The following is a 14,917-nucleotide window of genomic DNA, read 5'->3' on the forward strand; positions in this document are numbered from 1 at the left end:
AAAAACAGAGCTCCTTATACTTCCTCCCAAACCTGGCCCTACTACCTCCTTCCACATTGCTGTTGGAAATACGATCATTCACCCAGTAGCCCAAGCATGCTGCCTAGGGGTTACACTTGATTCCTCTCTCTCATTCTCCTCTCATATTCAAAACGTTTCTAAAACTTGTCGCTTTTTCCTCCGCAATATCACAAAGATACGACCTTTCCTCTGTGACTCAACTGCTAAAACTCTGACTCAGGCCCTCATTCTCTCACGTCTCGATTACTGCAACCTTCTGCTGTCCGGCCTTCCTGCCTCTCACCTGTCTCCCCTACAATCTATCCTAAACGCTGCTGCCAGAATTACTCTACTCTTTCCTAAATCTGTCTCCGCATCTCCCCTTCTGAAATCCCTCTCCTGGCTTCCAATTAAATCCCGTATCTCACACTCAATTCTCCTGCTCACTTTTAAAGCTTTACATTCTTCTGCCCCTCCTTACATCTCAGCCCTAATTTCTCGCTATGCACCATCCCGACTCTTGCGTTCTTCTCAAGGATGTCCCGCCTTAAACCTTTCTCGCTTTCTGCCCCACACCTCTGGAATGTCCTTCCCCTCAATACCCGACTAGCCCCCTCGCTATCCACCTTTAAGACTCACCTTAAAACACATCTGCTTAAAGAAGCATATGAATAGCACGGGATAATCATGGACACATGATACATAAAGCTTGGCCCCCTGCAGACGCACTTACTAGAATTCCCTCCTACTGTCTCTGTACGTTCTCCCTACCTACCAATTAGATTGTAAGCTCCTCGGAGCAGGGACTCCTTCCTTAATGTTACTTTTACAGTATGTCTGAAGCACTTATTCCCATGATCTGTTATTTATATTATTTGTTATTTATATGATATGTATTACTACTGTGAAGCGCTATGTACATTTATGGCGCTATGTAAATAAAGACATACAATACAATACAATACAACCAGCACAAAATGTGAACATGACTCCTATTGGTTCATTATCGAGCATTGCTCCAATCAGAGAAGCCCACACATTACATTGTGCTAGAAGTCTCGCCGAGTAGACCAGCAATAGCAGTGAATATGTAATGAGCTAATAAAGGTTGTAGCGTGTCAGCGTGGTAAGGCACGTAATCGAAACAAGATATCCGCCTCCCGTGTGTCATCCAAGGGAGGTTTCTATTCAGGATATAAACAAAGCCACGCTTGATCTGTATTAGCCCAGTTGTCACCATGGAGCTTGTGGTATCCACATCACGTGAATGCATCACTGTCCCGGACAGGGTATCGAAACGGACAGCTCAGCACCGCCAGGAAAGAGAACCATCTTCTATGAAAGTTTTCACTCCATAAGAGCTTGTCTGACTAGAAGTATTAAGTCAGAAAGTAGATAGGGGAAAGCACAAATTAGCAAATGTAAGCACCAGGGATTACTGCAGAAAAGAACCATTGCACAAATAGATGTCAGATAAGCACAGATTCCTCAAATATAGTATTGCTGCCAGAGGAAGAGGAGGAACACATGAGGGCTATGAGGTCGTATAGATGCAAAAATGTAATGACATTTAAACCACCCGAACTATGTAATAATAATAAAGATATATATCCCTTATGATGTGAATAAATGTGTTCTATTAATCTAAGTATCAATATATATAATAAATACTAGTGTTGCTAATTTATATAGAATAATATAGTGGTGAAAGTTAAAGTGATATAATATTAGTTAAAATAAAAAGGAAAAAATATATATAAAAAGATATACCATCCCAAAATAATAAGTGAATGAAAATTAATAAAAAATGATGAATAATAATGAAACAGTCAAAAAGAACATAAATGAAATTAGTATGAGTGTCAAATTTAAAGGGTATGTTATATTTATTAAGAAAGATTTCATAACTATTCCAACTATAAAGACCCCATAAATATAAAATTGTTAATAAATTTATTTTAATTAAATTTATGTCATAAATATATAAACTAAAATTAAATTAATACAAATAAATAATAAAATAATGTGCATCATATACAGCCCCCCTGGTGGATACATCAGGAGGAGAAAAAGAGAGAACATTCCGTAGATTACAGAAACACGGCATAACCAGTGTATTCATTAAGGCCATGAGGGAGGCTCTGCCTTTTTTATATTCCTAACATGTTCAAGGACGCGGAAGCGAACTTCTCGTGTCGTCATCCCAATATATGTTTTGGAACAAGGACATGAAAGAGAGTATATTACTGCCTTACTCTTACAGTTTAACGGCATTTTAATCTTAAATGTCCTTGAGTTCTGTGTGTTCAAAAAGATAGATGTATTCATCATATATTGGCATGCTGAACATGTTTTACAGGCAAGAAATCCCGGGGTCATCCTTTTGGAGAAGAAGTAGGTAGCCTTATCAACACTATAATGACTCTGAACCAATTTATCCTTTAAGTTCGGAGCTCTACAACTTACCAGATCCACTCTTGGTCCTAAAATTTGGTATAGATCCGGATCGGATCGCAACAAATGCCAATGTTTCTGGATAGCCTTGCGATAACTCTGCCAGTTCCTGTCGTATGTGGCAATAAACCTGATTTTCTTGTCCGGTACCATTCGATTGTCCTTCCCTGTAACCAGAAGAGAAGATCGGAGCCTGGCCTCACTGATCCTCCTACCTCGTTTAATCAAGGTCCTGCTGTGCCCCCGTTGTAGGAATCTTGATGTCATTTCATTGGCTCTGCTTGTATAGATTGCTTGTGTAGAACAAATTCTCCTATATAATTTCTTATATATATATATATATATATATATATATATATATATATACATACATATATATAAACACTGGGGCTCCCCCCGCTGAAAAATTGGGACAAGAAACCAACAAAATTAATAAAGAAACTGGATCCTATTGAAATTGAATTTTTCTGTCGATAAATCTAGAGTAATGTAGTCATTGTTTTGCAGCCAGAGAACCTTGATACTGTAAATAACTTGTCTGCTTCTGAACTTTTTTCCCATTTTGTAGGGGTCACACTTCTTTGTGGAGTGTGACTTGGTGTAAACAGATAATAATTTTCTGTGTGCTGTCCACTTAACTGCTCCAGTCAACACTTTTATGTACTGTATAGCTGCCAGAGATACAGAACCCCCAAGAGATTTTATAAAGGGCCTTAGGGTCTCATCTTTGCATAACAGAGGCAGTGGTGGTAAAGAGATCTGCAGCATATTTATCAAGAAAATAAATCCCATTGCAAGCAATTAAATTATTTTGTTTAAATAATCTGATTCCTTTTGCCCATATACTGTACCCCCCAGTTGGGCTGTCATGAGAGACTGATGAACAGTTTCCATTGCGCAGTGAAAGAATAAACAATCGGTGAGCTTCATGGAGAGATCCTAAATGGAAGAGAAAATTCTGTTTAGAGTGAAAAGTAGAGCGATAAAGAAATAACGTTTTGCAAAACAGTAACACAAGCTGTTCTGTGAACAGAGCCTGAAAGGCAGAAATTAGGGGTAGATGTGATAGTTTACAAAAGTCCAGGGCCAGTGCAAGGGTAATTGGCACCCTAGGCGAACCTTCAGCTTCCACACCCCACCACCCCCAACCCCCTCCAAAAATCTTTAATAATCTTTTGCATTTGCCCCGGCCGGACACAATCCAATCTTTCTCTCCCAATCCCCATTCTCTCTTTCCCACCACCCCTCATTCTCTTTTCCTCACCTCTTCATCATCTCACTCCTCTTCAACGTTTCTCACCCCCCTCTAGAGTGCACGCTTCCTCCTCCGCTCTGCGACTGCTCCCAGACTCCCGTGAGTCATGCTGCTGCCATCACTTGCCTCAGTCTCCACTTTCCCTCAAAATGTGCCGCCCTAGGTCGCCTAGTTTTTGCACTGGCCCTGCCTCCTCACCAGCTTCTTCCTACATACTTCGCTTTTCACCAGCTTCTCTCCCATATGCTCCCCTCCTCAACAGTTTCTCCCACATGCTCCTCTCCTCACCAGCTTCTCACCCCATACCTATCACCCCCACACCTCTCACCCGCCACACCTCTCTCGTACCCCCCACACCTCACTCTAACCCCCACACATATCTCACCCCCTACACCACTCAACCCCACACCTCTCTCTCCCACACACACACACACACATACCTCTCTCTCCCTCTACACACACAGCTCTCCCACATCCCCCCCCCCACCCACACCTCTCTCTCACCCCCTTCTATAACCCCACCACCACTCTCTTCCTTTCTGTTGTTGTTCAATTTGTGATTGTGAAGGAATGGGGAGGGTGCTTGGGTCTGGGCTGGTGGCAAGGTGAGTATGTTGGTAGGGACCTCTAGGGTGCGATTTTTATACATTGAAAAACATTTGCAAATTCTCAGTGATAGAAAAAAAAGCAAATGCGCCTTTTTGAGACAGCTCCACAAAGATCTGCGGCTGAAATGAACTTGCAAAACCGCGGCAGATTCTAATTTCTGAGAAAACATTCACCCATCTTTTTTAACCTATTTGCATTCCCACAGCTATAAACAGCCCATGTATGCTTTATTCCAAGCATTGGTTTAACTATTACTTCATTTAGGTTGGATTTTCATAACACAGTTTCATTAAGACTTTAATGATTAACTTTCAGCTATAGTAATTATATGTTTTATATTGTATAGGTAATTAAATGCAAGGCCGCTGTGGCCTGGGGCCCCCATCAACCGCTTAGCATTGAGGAGATTGAAGTCGCTCCCCCAAAAGCTCATGAAGTTCGCATAAAGGTGAAGATGACCTGTTATTTTTTCCGTTTTCAGCGGCTGTCCTCAAAATATAAGTAGGAGAAAGATTTCTGCACATTTACTTTTTCCATTACTTCTGTAACTAATCAGTCCCCTGGAAACGTTTGTATTGATTGTTAAAAAGAGATTTTCTTGCATCTAATCATTTACTGTCAAACATTTATTTAGACCAGAAGAGGCCAACTTCAATCCTCAAGGGCCACCAACAGGTCAGGTTTTCAGGATATTCCTGCCTCAACACAGTGGCTCAATCAGTGGCTCAGTCATTATGAGTGAGCCACTTGCGCTGAAACAGGAATATCCTGAAAACCTGGCCTGTTGGTGGCCCTTGAGGACTGGAGTTGGCCACCCCTGATTTAGACTCACCTGGATGGATGTAATTATCCAAGTGATTACCGTTTTACAAGGCGACATGATGCTGCATAGTTTTCTGTACAAGAATCAGTCTCTAAATCAGAATCTCATGACTTCATGCAGATTGTGGCCACAGGGATTTGTCGCTCAGATCACCATTTTCTGAACGGAGCAATTAGTGACTTTAAATTTCCCGTTATTTTGGGCCACGAGGCTGCCGGTATAGTGGAGAGTGTGGGAGAAGGAGTGACTAAAATAAAACCAGGTAAGACAAGCAATAAAGCAGAACCCAGGTATAATGTCTTCCCTTACATATGTTTAAGTTCAAGATATTTTTTTGTACTCCCAGTGAGTGAACTGAAAATAATCCACATTACTTTGCCCATTAAAAAAATTTAGCCGAGCCCCCTACCCTGCCTCCAGTGTGGGTGAGCTGTCAGTTAGTTGGCCGGAGCTCCGTGCAATTGGGAGGTGGGGGTGGCCATTTTGATAATCATGCATGCGCAGTGTGAGCAGTGTATATATTTACACACACACACACACACACTCACACGTACACTGTTGTAAGATCTGTCCAGTCTTTCTGTTTACGAAATTATCTTGACAACCTCTTTGTTTCTTTAGTGCTTTGATTGTGCCCAGGAATGGACAATAGTACAATCTATTTAGGAACAATAAAGTACATAACTGACAGTTTTTATAAACTTTTAATCCCAAATTCCTTAACTTACCCTTATGGTAAAAATGGCACCAACATACTGACAGTTAAAATGGTGACCCCCCCCCCCCCTTAATTTAAAAAGAAGAAATACATTTCAATAATTAATGTTTCATTAAAGTTTTTTTTATTGTGTTCAGTTTGCAGTTTTAATATATGTATTTTGTTTTCTTCTAGGAGACAAAGTCATCCCGCTTTTTGTTCCTCAGTGTGGAGAATGCAGATGCTGTGTAAATCCAAAGAGCAACTTATGTTATAAAAATGAGTTAGTTATCATTTTATCATATTCATGTCATAGCTTCTGGAGACTTTAATTGGCTATGGTGGTTTAATAGCATGAATTTTAATCAATTGGGATCTTTTCTTGGAACATGTGGTATAGAGGGTCTCAGATTTAATCAGAATGTATGTTGAAAGATTTTACAATCGTTATAATGCAATCAATGCCTGAGCAGAAAAAGAAATAAGAAACTATTGTATGCAGAGACCACAAAGCTTATATTGTGATCATAAAACATGTTAACATTCTGGAGCCAAAAGCTACACTGTGTGGGAAAGATGAAACACAACTAGGACTATCTGGGAAATGTGCAAATACTATTGTTTTTTTAAATGTATTTAAATCATTTTTTTTTTTAAATATTTCCAAGGTATCTTTTCTCTTGGGTGTATTTTGTCTCCCCATGTGGACATAGCATGCATAAAAGACACATACTTCCACACGCCCACTCCTGTAACCCTAAAGAGTAATATACAGGTACAGGTAACCAGCCTCACATTGATGTGACCCAAAAGGTCGAAACAGCTGTTTGACTTTGCTTCTCTGCCTTTTACCTAAGATCAAGTGTGTGGTCTGTCCTTCAAAGGATGGCTCTTGTAGAAATACATATAATAACACAATAAATGCTGACAATTACTAAAGATATATAATGATTGAGATGATATTAAATTAAGGGATACATCCCCATATGATATTTTAAAATAAATAATACACAGTTCAACTAGCGCTCTTACCTATGGATGCAATTAAGTATATAATATACAATAATATTAAAATGTTGTTACCTCAAATGGTACAATATATATTGTCACAATAATCCAATATACATAAAACCATAGAGTCCAATTCAGTCCAGATATGAGTAGTGCTGCTTCTTTGAGCCGGATCTAACCCAGGGGTCCGGATGAAAGCTATAGAAACAAAAGAAAAAAAGAAAAAAGTGCAAAACCCATAGTGCAGTATGATCAGTTTAATGTGAAGAAATACGGTTAAAAACACTTACGTGAGTAAGTAGATATTGTGCACATCAGTATGTGAGATAGTCTGGATCGGAGTGTCCACCGGAACAATCACAGTTCTCTTACCTTTCTGCCGGGAGCTCCCTGTCAGTCACTGTTACCGTCTTTCGAGGGTGGACACTCCGATCCAGACTATCTCACATACTGATGTGCACAATATCTACTTACTCTTGTAAGTGTTTTTAACCGTATTTCTTCACATTAAACTGATCATACTGCACTATGGGTTTTGCACTTTTTTCTTTTTTTCTCTTGTAGAAATACACTTGATTAAATGATTAAAATGACTGAGAAGTGGATATAATAAGCCCGTGCATTTTTAGTTTGTCGCACCCCAGTAATGGCAAACCTGGCGGGGTTCACTGGTTGCTGCACCTTCGGGTTGTGATGAGCCTGCATCACTAGAGCACCATGTACCTGCACAATTGGATGGCACAGACCCTTATGAGTTCTGCACTGAGCATCTCCCTGGCTGGAGCATGCACAGATTTTTTTCAACCTCCCCTGACCTTCGGGTCAGGGCCTTCTTTGAGCACTTTTTGCACTGCAGTGCACAGAGCACAGAAGCACTCGGCACCATGAATTTTGTTTGTGTTTTATCACGTTTGGTTATTAGTCACCTGTCTTTCTTCGGAGAGAGTAAAAATGATGTGCCGGTCTGAACAATATTACATGGGGATCGCCCTGAGTGAACTAAGACCCTTCTGTCTGGCCTTCTGGCCAAGGAGGGAAAGAGGAAAAGGAGATGGAGTGTTGGGACACCAGGCTTCGGCTGAAGACCCATTGGAATTCGGACCCTTTTGTCTGGCCTTCTGGTCGAGAATGGAACAATCAAGAGAAGAGTGATTCTTTGAATGAAGACTCCATGGAACAAGCCAGAAATCTTCTGGGCCCTTGTGGCTGAAGACATACTGGATAGACCAAGGACTGGACCGACCTTTGGAGAGGACAGTCAGAAGTAGAGACCACCTGATACCCTTTGTGGACCATGACGCATGGTTTTTGAGGGAACACTTTTCCCTGCCCAGGCTAGAAAAAATAAAAACAGGTACAGGTAAGTATGATAGAAGTAACCACAGCAGAATTAATTAAATAAATAGAAATACCTTTGCGAGCTCTACACATGCTGTATATAAAAAGTATATGGTATAGACAGTACAACTTCTGTACTATTAGAAAGGAATGTCTGAGGGGAAGTGCAATGCAACAAATAAGGGACCCTTAATCCCTCAAATCTAATAGCAACAAAGAAAGGAAGTTCCCAGCACTCAAACAGCAAACATGTCAAGTAGACAAAATAGATGACAAGAAAGGTATTTACAAAAAAAACAGATTAAAATATGTCAAGGCTAGTACAAAAAGCACAATACACATACAGCTGACTTTCAAAATAAGGATATGAACAGAAAAGCAAAAAGTATAATACAAAATAAACGTATAAACTTATCCACAATAATGTGGAATTAACAGCAAAAAAAGGGGAGACTCAAAAAGATACGAATCAAGGAGTGGGACAATGAGCAAAAATGTGCAAAAAATGTGAGGCGTGGAAAACTAAAGGGAAAAAAGGTATAGGAGCAAATAAAAAAAATATACTGTATATTAATTAAGAGAAAAGCATCGGGAGACTCCTAGTCAGTATAAGAGCATGTTCTTTAGCTGGTTAAAAATTTAAAACAGTATTGCACAAAAGATAAAAAAGTATTTAGCAATACGTCACCTCACCATTGTTTAAAGCAACTAGTTAGTCTCTGCAGGGACATGGCTAAGCGCTTCTATCAGCTGACAGCTGTTTCATGCACACAGCACTTTGTCTTGACTAAATACTTTGGGGGCTATGCACTAAGCAGTGCGTTTTTGCGGCCGCTTGGAAATTTTTTGCTCAGCCGTTAAAAAGTGAAGCCAAAGGCGCGCTTCACTAACAAGTTCAGCACGTTTTGGTCCAGCCGAGCAAAAATATGCCAGATCACCCGAGCTTTTACCCCCCCAGCTATCGCGCTTTAACTTGTAAAACGCGATAGCTGATAAAAAAAAGCAGCCTGTAAGAACTGCATGGAGAAACTGCGTCTCCATGCACGGCCCTGCATACCCATATAGTGTATATGTGCAGGGGTCTCCTGAGCTGAACCGCATTGGTTTCAGCCTCGGGACCCCCTACTTCATGAGATACAGGCCCCTATGGAGTGCTGGTATCCCCTGTGCTTTTAAAGCTCCCAAGTCACGTGACAAGGGGATTTAAATCCTGCATTAGGATACTGGCACCCCAAACGGGGCCTGTATCTCATGAAGTAGGGGTCCCCGAGGTTGAAACCAATGGGGTTCAGCTCAGGAGACCCCCTGCTCATGTACACTAGTATCAAAACACACATATCAATAAAAAATTATTCATTACCGTAGCGGTTAGCCGCTATGGTAATGAAGCTGCTTTAATATAATTTTTATTAATATTGTGCGGGAGCAGAGGCTCTCCTGAGCTGAACCGCTTTGATTTAAGCCTCGGGGACCCCCTGCTTCCTGAGTTGCAGGCCCAGATATCGGGTGCCGATATCTCCATTATTCACATGTCACGCAACCTGGACGCTTTAAAAATGGTGGCGACACAGGAATCTGATCTGGTCTGTAACTCGGGAAGCAAGGGGTCCCTGAGCCAGAAATCAAAGCAGTTCAGCTCAGGAGACCCCCTGCTCCCGCAAACTATTTTAAAAAGACATTAAAGCAGCTTCATTACCTTAGCAGCTATCCGCTAAAGCAATGAAGAGGTTAAGGCAAAATAGCATATTTATTGGGGACAATTGCCCCCAATAAACACTGCAATACACAACACACCCACCCCCTGTGCCCCCAACAACCCCTATACCCCCTAACATACATAAAATATCTTTTTTTTTTAAATTTATGCACAGGAATGATACTCTAGGCCGGCGGTGGCCCTCGGGTGGTCCCCGTGGGTGTCCGGGGACCGCACAGGGGTCCTTGGGTGGTCCCCGCAGGTTTCCGGGGGTCCCCGCTTGCCTGTGGTATGAATCATGTGCCCACAAAAAATAAATACATAAATATTTATAAATAAATACACCCCCCCCCCCCCGCTCCCAAGCACATACAGTACAGTAATAGGCAAAATTACTATTATCCAGATATGGATAATAGTGCATTTGCCCATTTAAAATACAACATTAAGCAGCATAAATAAAGAAAATAAATCTTGCACTCACCCCTGCCAGACCCCTGCCAGGCTGCCACGATGAAGGCCAACCTCAACCTCATAACCATCCATGTCCTCGGTTGCTACAAACAATACCGAACAATAAAAAAAGAAAATCTAAAGTCCCCTAACCCCATAATACCCTCAGCGGTTAGTAACCGCTGTAGTAATTAAGGGGTTAACCCACCTTCCCTCCCCCACTAGCCACCCGGGCGGCCTAACCACCCATCGTTGGGGACAATACCCCCTTCACCCACCCCCACTACCCGCAATAAAAAAAATACACACAATAGCCCTACTACCCACCTCTTAGGTCCCACAATAAACCATTACAATATTTAATAAACACCAATACACACTCCACCTATCCCCTGTGCCCCCACAAAAAACAATATTTATTTTTTTACACACAGGATTAATACCACAGGCCGATGGCTGTCCCCGGGGGGTGCCCACGGTTGTCTGAGGTCTTTTGGATGGTTCCCGCTTTGCTCCATGGGCCTCCAGGTAGTCCCCGCGGGTCCCTGTGGGTGTCTCGTGGTCCTTGGGATGTCCCCACAGGTGTCTGGGCGACTTTGGGTGGTTCCCAAGGGGTGCAAGGGCCCTCGGTGGTCCCTGCGGTCCCCGGGGGCCCCACAGCTGTAGGGCACCCAATGCTTCCCCACAGGTCCTCAGGTGGTACCCATGGGCGTCCGGGGGTCCTCGGGTGGTACCACCTGTGGGCATCCGGGGGTCCTCCGGTGGTGTCCGTGGGTCCCCGCTGCCCTGCAGTACTAATCCTGTATGTAAAAAAAAAAAAAAAACATGTCCTACATTTCAATAAATACACCCCCCCCCCCCCTTCACCAAAACACATACAGTACAGTAATGGGCAAAATAATTATTATCCAGATAAAGATAATAGATTATTTGCACATTATTAAACACTACATTAGTCAGCATATATAAAGTAAATAAAACCGTTGTACTTACCCCTGGCAATATGAAGGGCGTCCTCATCAGCATACTGCAGGTCCATGGCCTCCGTTGCCAGAAAGCATACATACAGTAATAAATACAATCTAATGTCCCCTAGCCCCTTAATCACCTTAGCGGTTAATAACCATGAAAGTAATTAAGGGGTTAACCCACCCTCTGCCACTACCCAACCAGGAGGCCTAACCAGCCTCCCAAGGCAACTACCCCCACCCTTCACCCATTCATTGGTACAGTGGCTACATCATGCCCAAATAATATGGGCATCATTTACCATTATAGCAAGAAATGGGGAAGGATTAAAAAACAGGCCAAATAAAAAACATTACATAGCCAAATAAAACACAGCACATATCAAAATCACAGAACATATCAAAATCAAATACAGCCCATATCAAAATAAAACACAGCACATAGCAAAATAAAATACAGCACATAGCCAAATAAATAGATAACAAATGCCACCAAAACAATTGAATGGCACAGTGGGAACATCATGCCCATATAATTTGTGCATCATTTAACACTATGCTAGTCAATGATCAATCTAAAAGAAACTATCACAAACATGATCCAATGCCATCCAAACAATCAGAAAATAAAAATAAATCAAGAAGTAAACAGAACTAAATTACCAACAATCAATTAATCCAATCTAAAATAAATTCCACAATTCACAACTAAAATACCAAACCCAAACCATTATGAAATCCATGAAAGCTCAAAGTAAATACCATCCGACAAAATCTAACTACTAAAAAGAAGCCCCATCAAAAAGCGAGCACCCCCCCCCCCCGCCCCTGATATAAACTATTTAAAACACCACTAAAAAATACATCTTACTAAATAAAAATTAAATAACCCAAACATTTCTAAACAAACAAGCAAAATACATTTAAAATACATAAAAACAAGCATTTGCAAAAACAACCATTGATTGTCCCTGTATGTATGTGGCAATGAACTGGCATCCAAAAAAAAAATCAATCACAATAAAAATAAAAATAAAAAACATGTAAAAGAAAAATAACATACATTCAATTTTTTTACTTACCTTTTAGATGTCTTCACCCTGTGAATCCCGGGGACACCGCATGCTCTCGAACCAATCCACAAACAGGAACAGGCCACAGGTAAAATAATCCAAAATATTTTTCTTCTTTCTTTATCTTCTTCTGTAATTTGTAATCCAATTTCTTCACTTTCTTGGGTCTTTTGCGATCTTCATCTGTATCTTCTTCTTCATCTGTATCTTCCGTAGGCACACCCTTATCTGTCCTCCTATTGGAGGAGGAGGTCTTACCTCCTCGGCTTCTTGCCATAAAATGAGTTTGCATAGGCTTTTATAAGCCTATGATGTCACATTTTTGGCAAATTGTTCCCACGGCTCTGATTGGCCAGTGAAAACCATGTGCCTTTCCTTTATTTTTTATTTTTTGTGACGTCATGTTAAGGAAATTAAGCCAGCCAATTAGAATGGCTGTGCTTCTTTTCCCTTTAACATGATGTCATCAAAAGCAACATGGCTGCCATCACATGGTACTTGAGCCAATCAGATCGTGTGAACTATATCCCCAAACTGATTGGTTGTAGTAGACCATGTGACAGAGTTTTTTGGAGATAGGATGTGACGTCATCCAAAGGGAGTCAAATGGTCTACTGCAGCCAATCACATTGGGAATATAGTTCCCACGATCTGATTGGCTCAAATACCATGTGATGCCGGCCATCTTGCTTTTGATGACGTAATGTTAAAGGGAAAGGAAGCACAGACATTCTGATTGGCTGGCTTCATTTCCTTTACATGACGTCACCAAAAAGAAAAAAGTAAAAAGCACATGGTTTTCATTGGCCAATCAGAGCCGTGGGAACCATTTGTCGAAAATGTGACGTCATAGGCCTATAAAAGCCTATGCAGAGTGATTTTACGGCAAGAAGCCAAGGATGGAGGACCTCCTCCTCCAATAGGAGGACAAGGGGGTGCCTGCGGAAGATACAGATGAAGAAGAAGATACAGATGAAGATCCCAGAAGACCCCAGAAGACCCAAGAAAGTGATGAAATTGGATTACAAATTACAGAAGAAGAAAAAGAAAGAAGAAAAAGACTTTGGATTATTTTACCTGTGGCCTGTGGCCTGTTCCTGTTCGTGGATTGGTTCGAGAGCATGCGGTCTCCCCGGCATTCGGAGGGTGAAGACATCTAAAGGTAAGTAAAAAATAATTGAATGTATCTTATTTTTCTTTTACAGGATTTTTATTTTTTATTGTGATTGAATTTTTTTGGGATGCCCATTCATTGCCACTGTATTTATGTATGTCTCTATGGATATACATACATACATACATACATACATACATACATACATACATACATACATACATACATACATACATACATACATACATACAGGGACAATCACTGGTGGTTTTTGCAAATGCTTGTTTTTATGTATTTTAAATGTATTTTGCTTATTTGTTTAGTAATGTTTGGGCAATTTAATTTTTATTTTTATTTAGTAAGACGTTTACTTTAGTAAACATTTAGTGTAGTAAGGTTTAGTAAGGTGTTTACTTTGAGCTTTCATTTATTTCATAATGGTTTGGTTTTGGTCTTTTAATTGTGAATTGTGGAATTTATTTTGGATTGGATTAATTGATTGTTGGTAATTTAGTTCTGTTAACTTCTTGATTTATTTGTATTTTCTGATTGTTTGGATGGCATTGGATCTTGTTTATGATTGTTTCTTTAAGATTGACCATTGAGTGGCATAGTGTGAAATGATGCACAGATTATATGAGCATCATGTACCCACTGTGCCATTCAATTGTTTTATTGGCATTTGTTATCTATTTAACTGGCTATGTGCTGTATTTTATTTTGCTATGTGCTGTATTTTATTTTGCTATGTGGTGTGTTTTATTTTGCTATGTGCTGTGTTTTATTTTGATATGTGCTGTGTTTGATTTGGCTATGTAATGTTTTTTATTTGGCCTGTTTTTTTAATCCTTCCCCATTTCCTGCTATAGTGGTAAATGATGCCCATATTATTTGGGCATGATGTAGCCACTGTATCAATGAATGGGTGAAGGGTGTGGGTAGTTGCCTGAGGAGGGTGGTTAGGACTCCTGGTTGGGTAGTGGCACAGGGTGGGTTAACCCCTTAATTACTTTCGTGGTTATTAACCGCTAAAGTGATTAAGAGGTTAGGGGACATTAGATTGTATTTATTACTGTATGTATGCTTTCTGGCAACAGAAGACATGGACCTGCAGTATGCTGACAAGGACGCCCTTCATATTGCCAGGGGTAAGTAGAGCAGTTTTATTTACTTTATTTATGCTGGCTAATGTTGTGTTTAATAATGGGCAAATAATCTATTATCCATATCTGGATAATAGTTATTTTGCCCGTTACTGTATTGTATGTGTTTTGGTGGGGGGGGGGAGGTGTATTTATTGAAATGTAGGACATGTTTTATTTTTTACATAAAGGATTGGTACCGCAGGGCAGCGGGGAACCACAGAGACTTCCTGAGGACCCCGGACACCCACTGTTACCACCCAAGAACCCTCAGACACCCACGG

The 14,917-nt window shown here is 40.8% G+C and overlaps 2 protein-coding genes across 3 annotated transcripts in view; both read left to right on the plus strand.

The window, feature by feature from the left end:
- The window catches only part of LOC142499679 (alcohol dehydrogenase 1-like), a 48,399-nt gene that overhangs the window by 3,118 nt on the left and 30,364 nt on the right, over window positions 1-14,917 (plus strand). For both annotated transcript variants that reach the window (XM_075609418.1, XM_075609408.1), the window contains exons 2-4: window positions 4,665-4,766; window positions 5,262-5,403; window positions 6,034-6,121. In XM_075609418.1, coding sequence (XP_075465533.1) covers window positions 4,665-4,766; window positions 5,262-5,403; window positions 6,034-6,121 — 332 coding nt within the window. The remainder of the gene's footprint in view (window positions 1-4,664; window positions 4,767-5,261; window positions 5,404-6,033; window positions 6,122-14,917) is intronic.
- The window catches only part of LOC142499690 (alcohol dehydrogenase 1-like), a 115,085-nt gene that overhangs the window by 3,051 nt on the left and 97,117 nt on the right, over window positions 1-14,917 (plus strand). The gene's annotated exons all lie outside the window — the stretch shown is intronic.

This window comes from Ascaphus truei, chromosome 1 (genome assembly GCF_040206685.1).
Source record: "Ascaphus truei isolate aAscTru1 chromosome 1, aAscTru1.hap1, whole genome shotgun sequence".
NCBI classification, from domain to species: domain Eukaryota; kingdom Metazoa; phylum Chordata; class Amphibia; order Anura; family Ascaphidae; genus Ascaphus; species Ascaphus truei.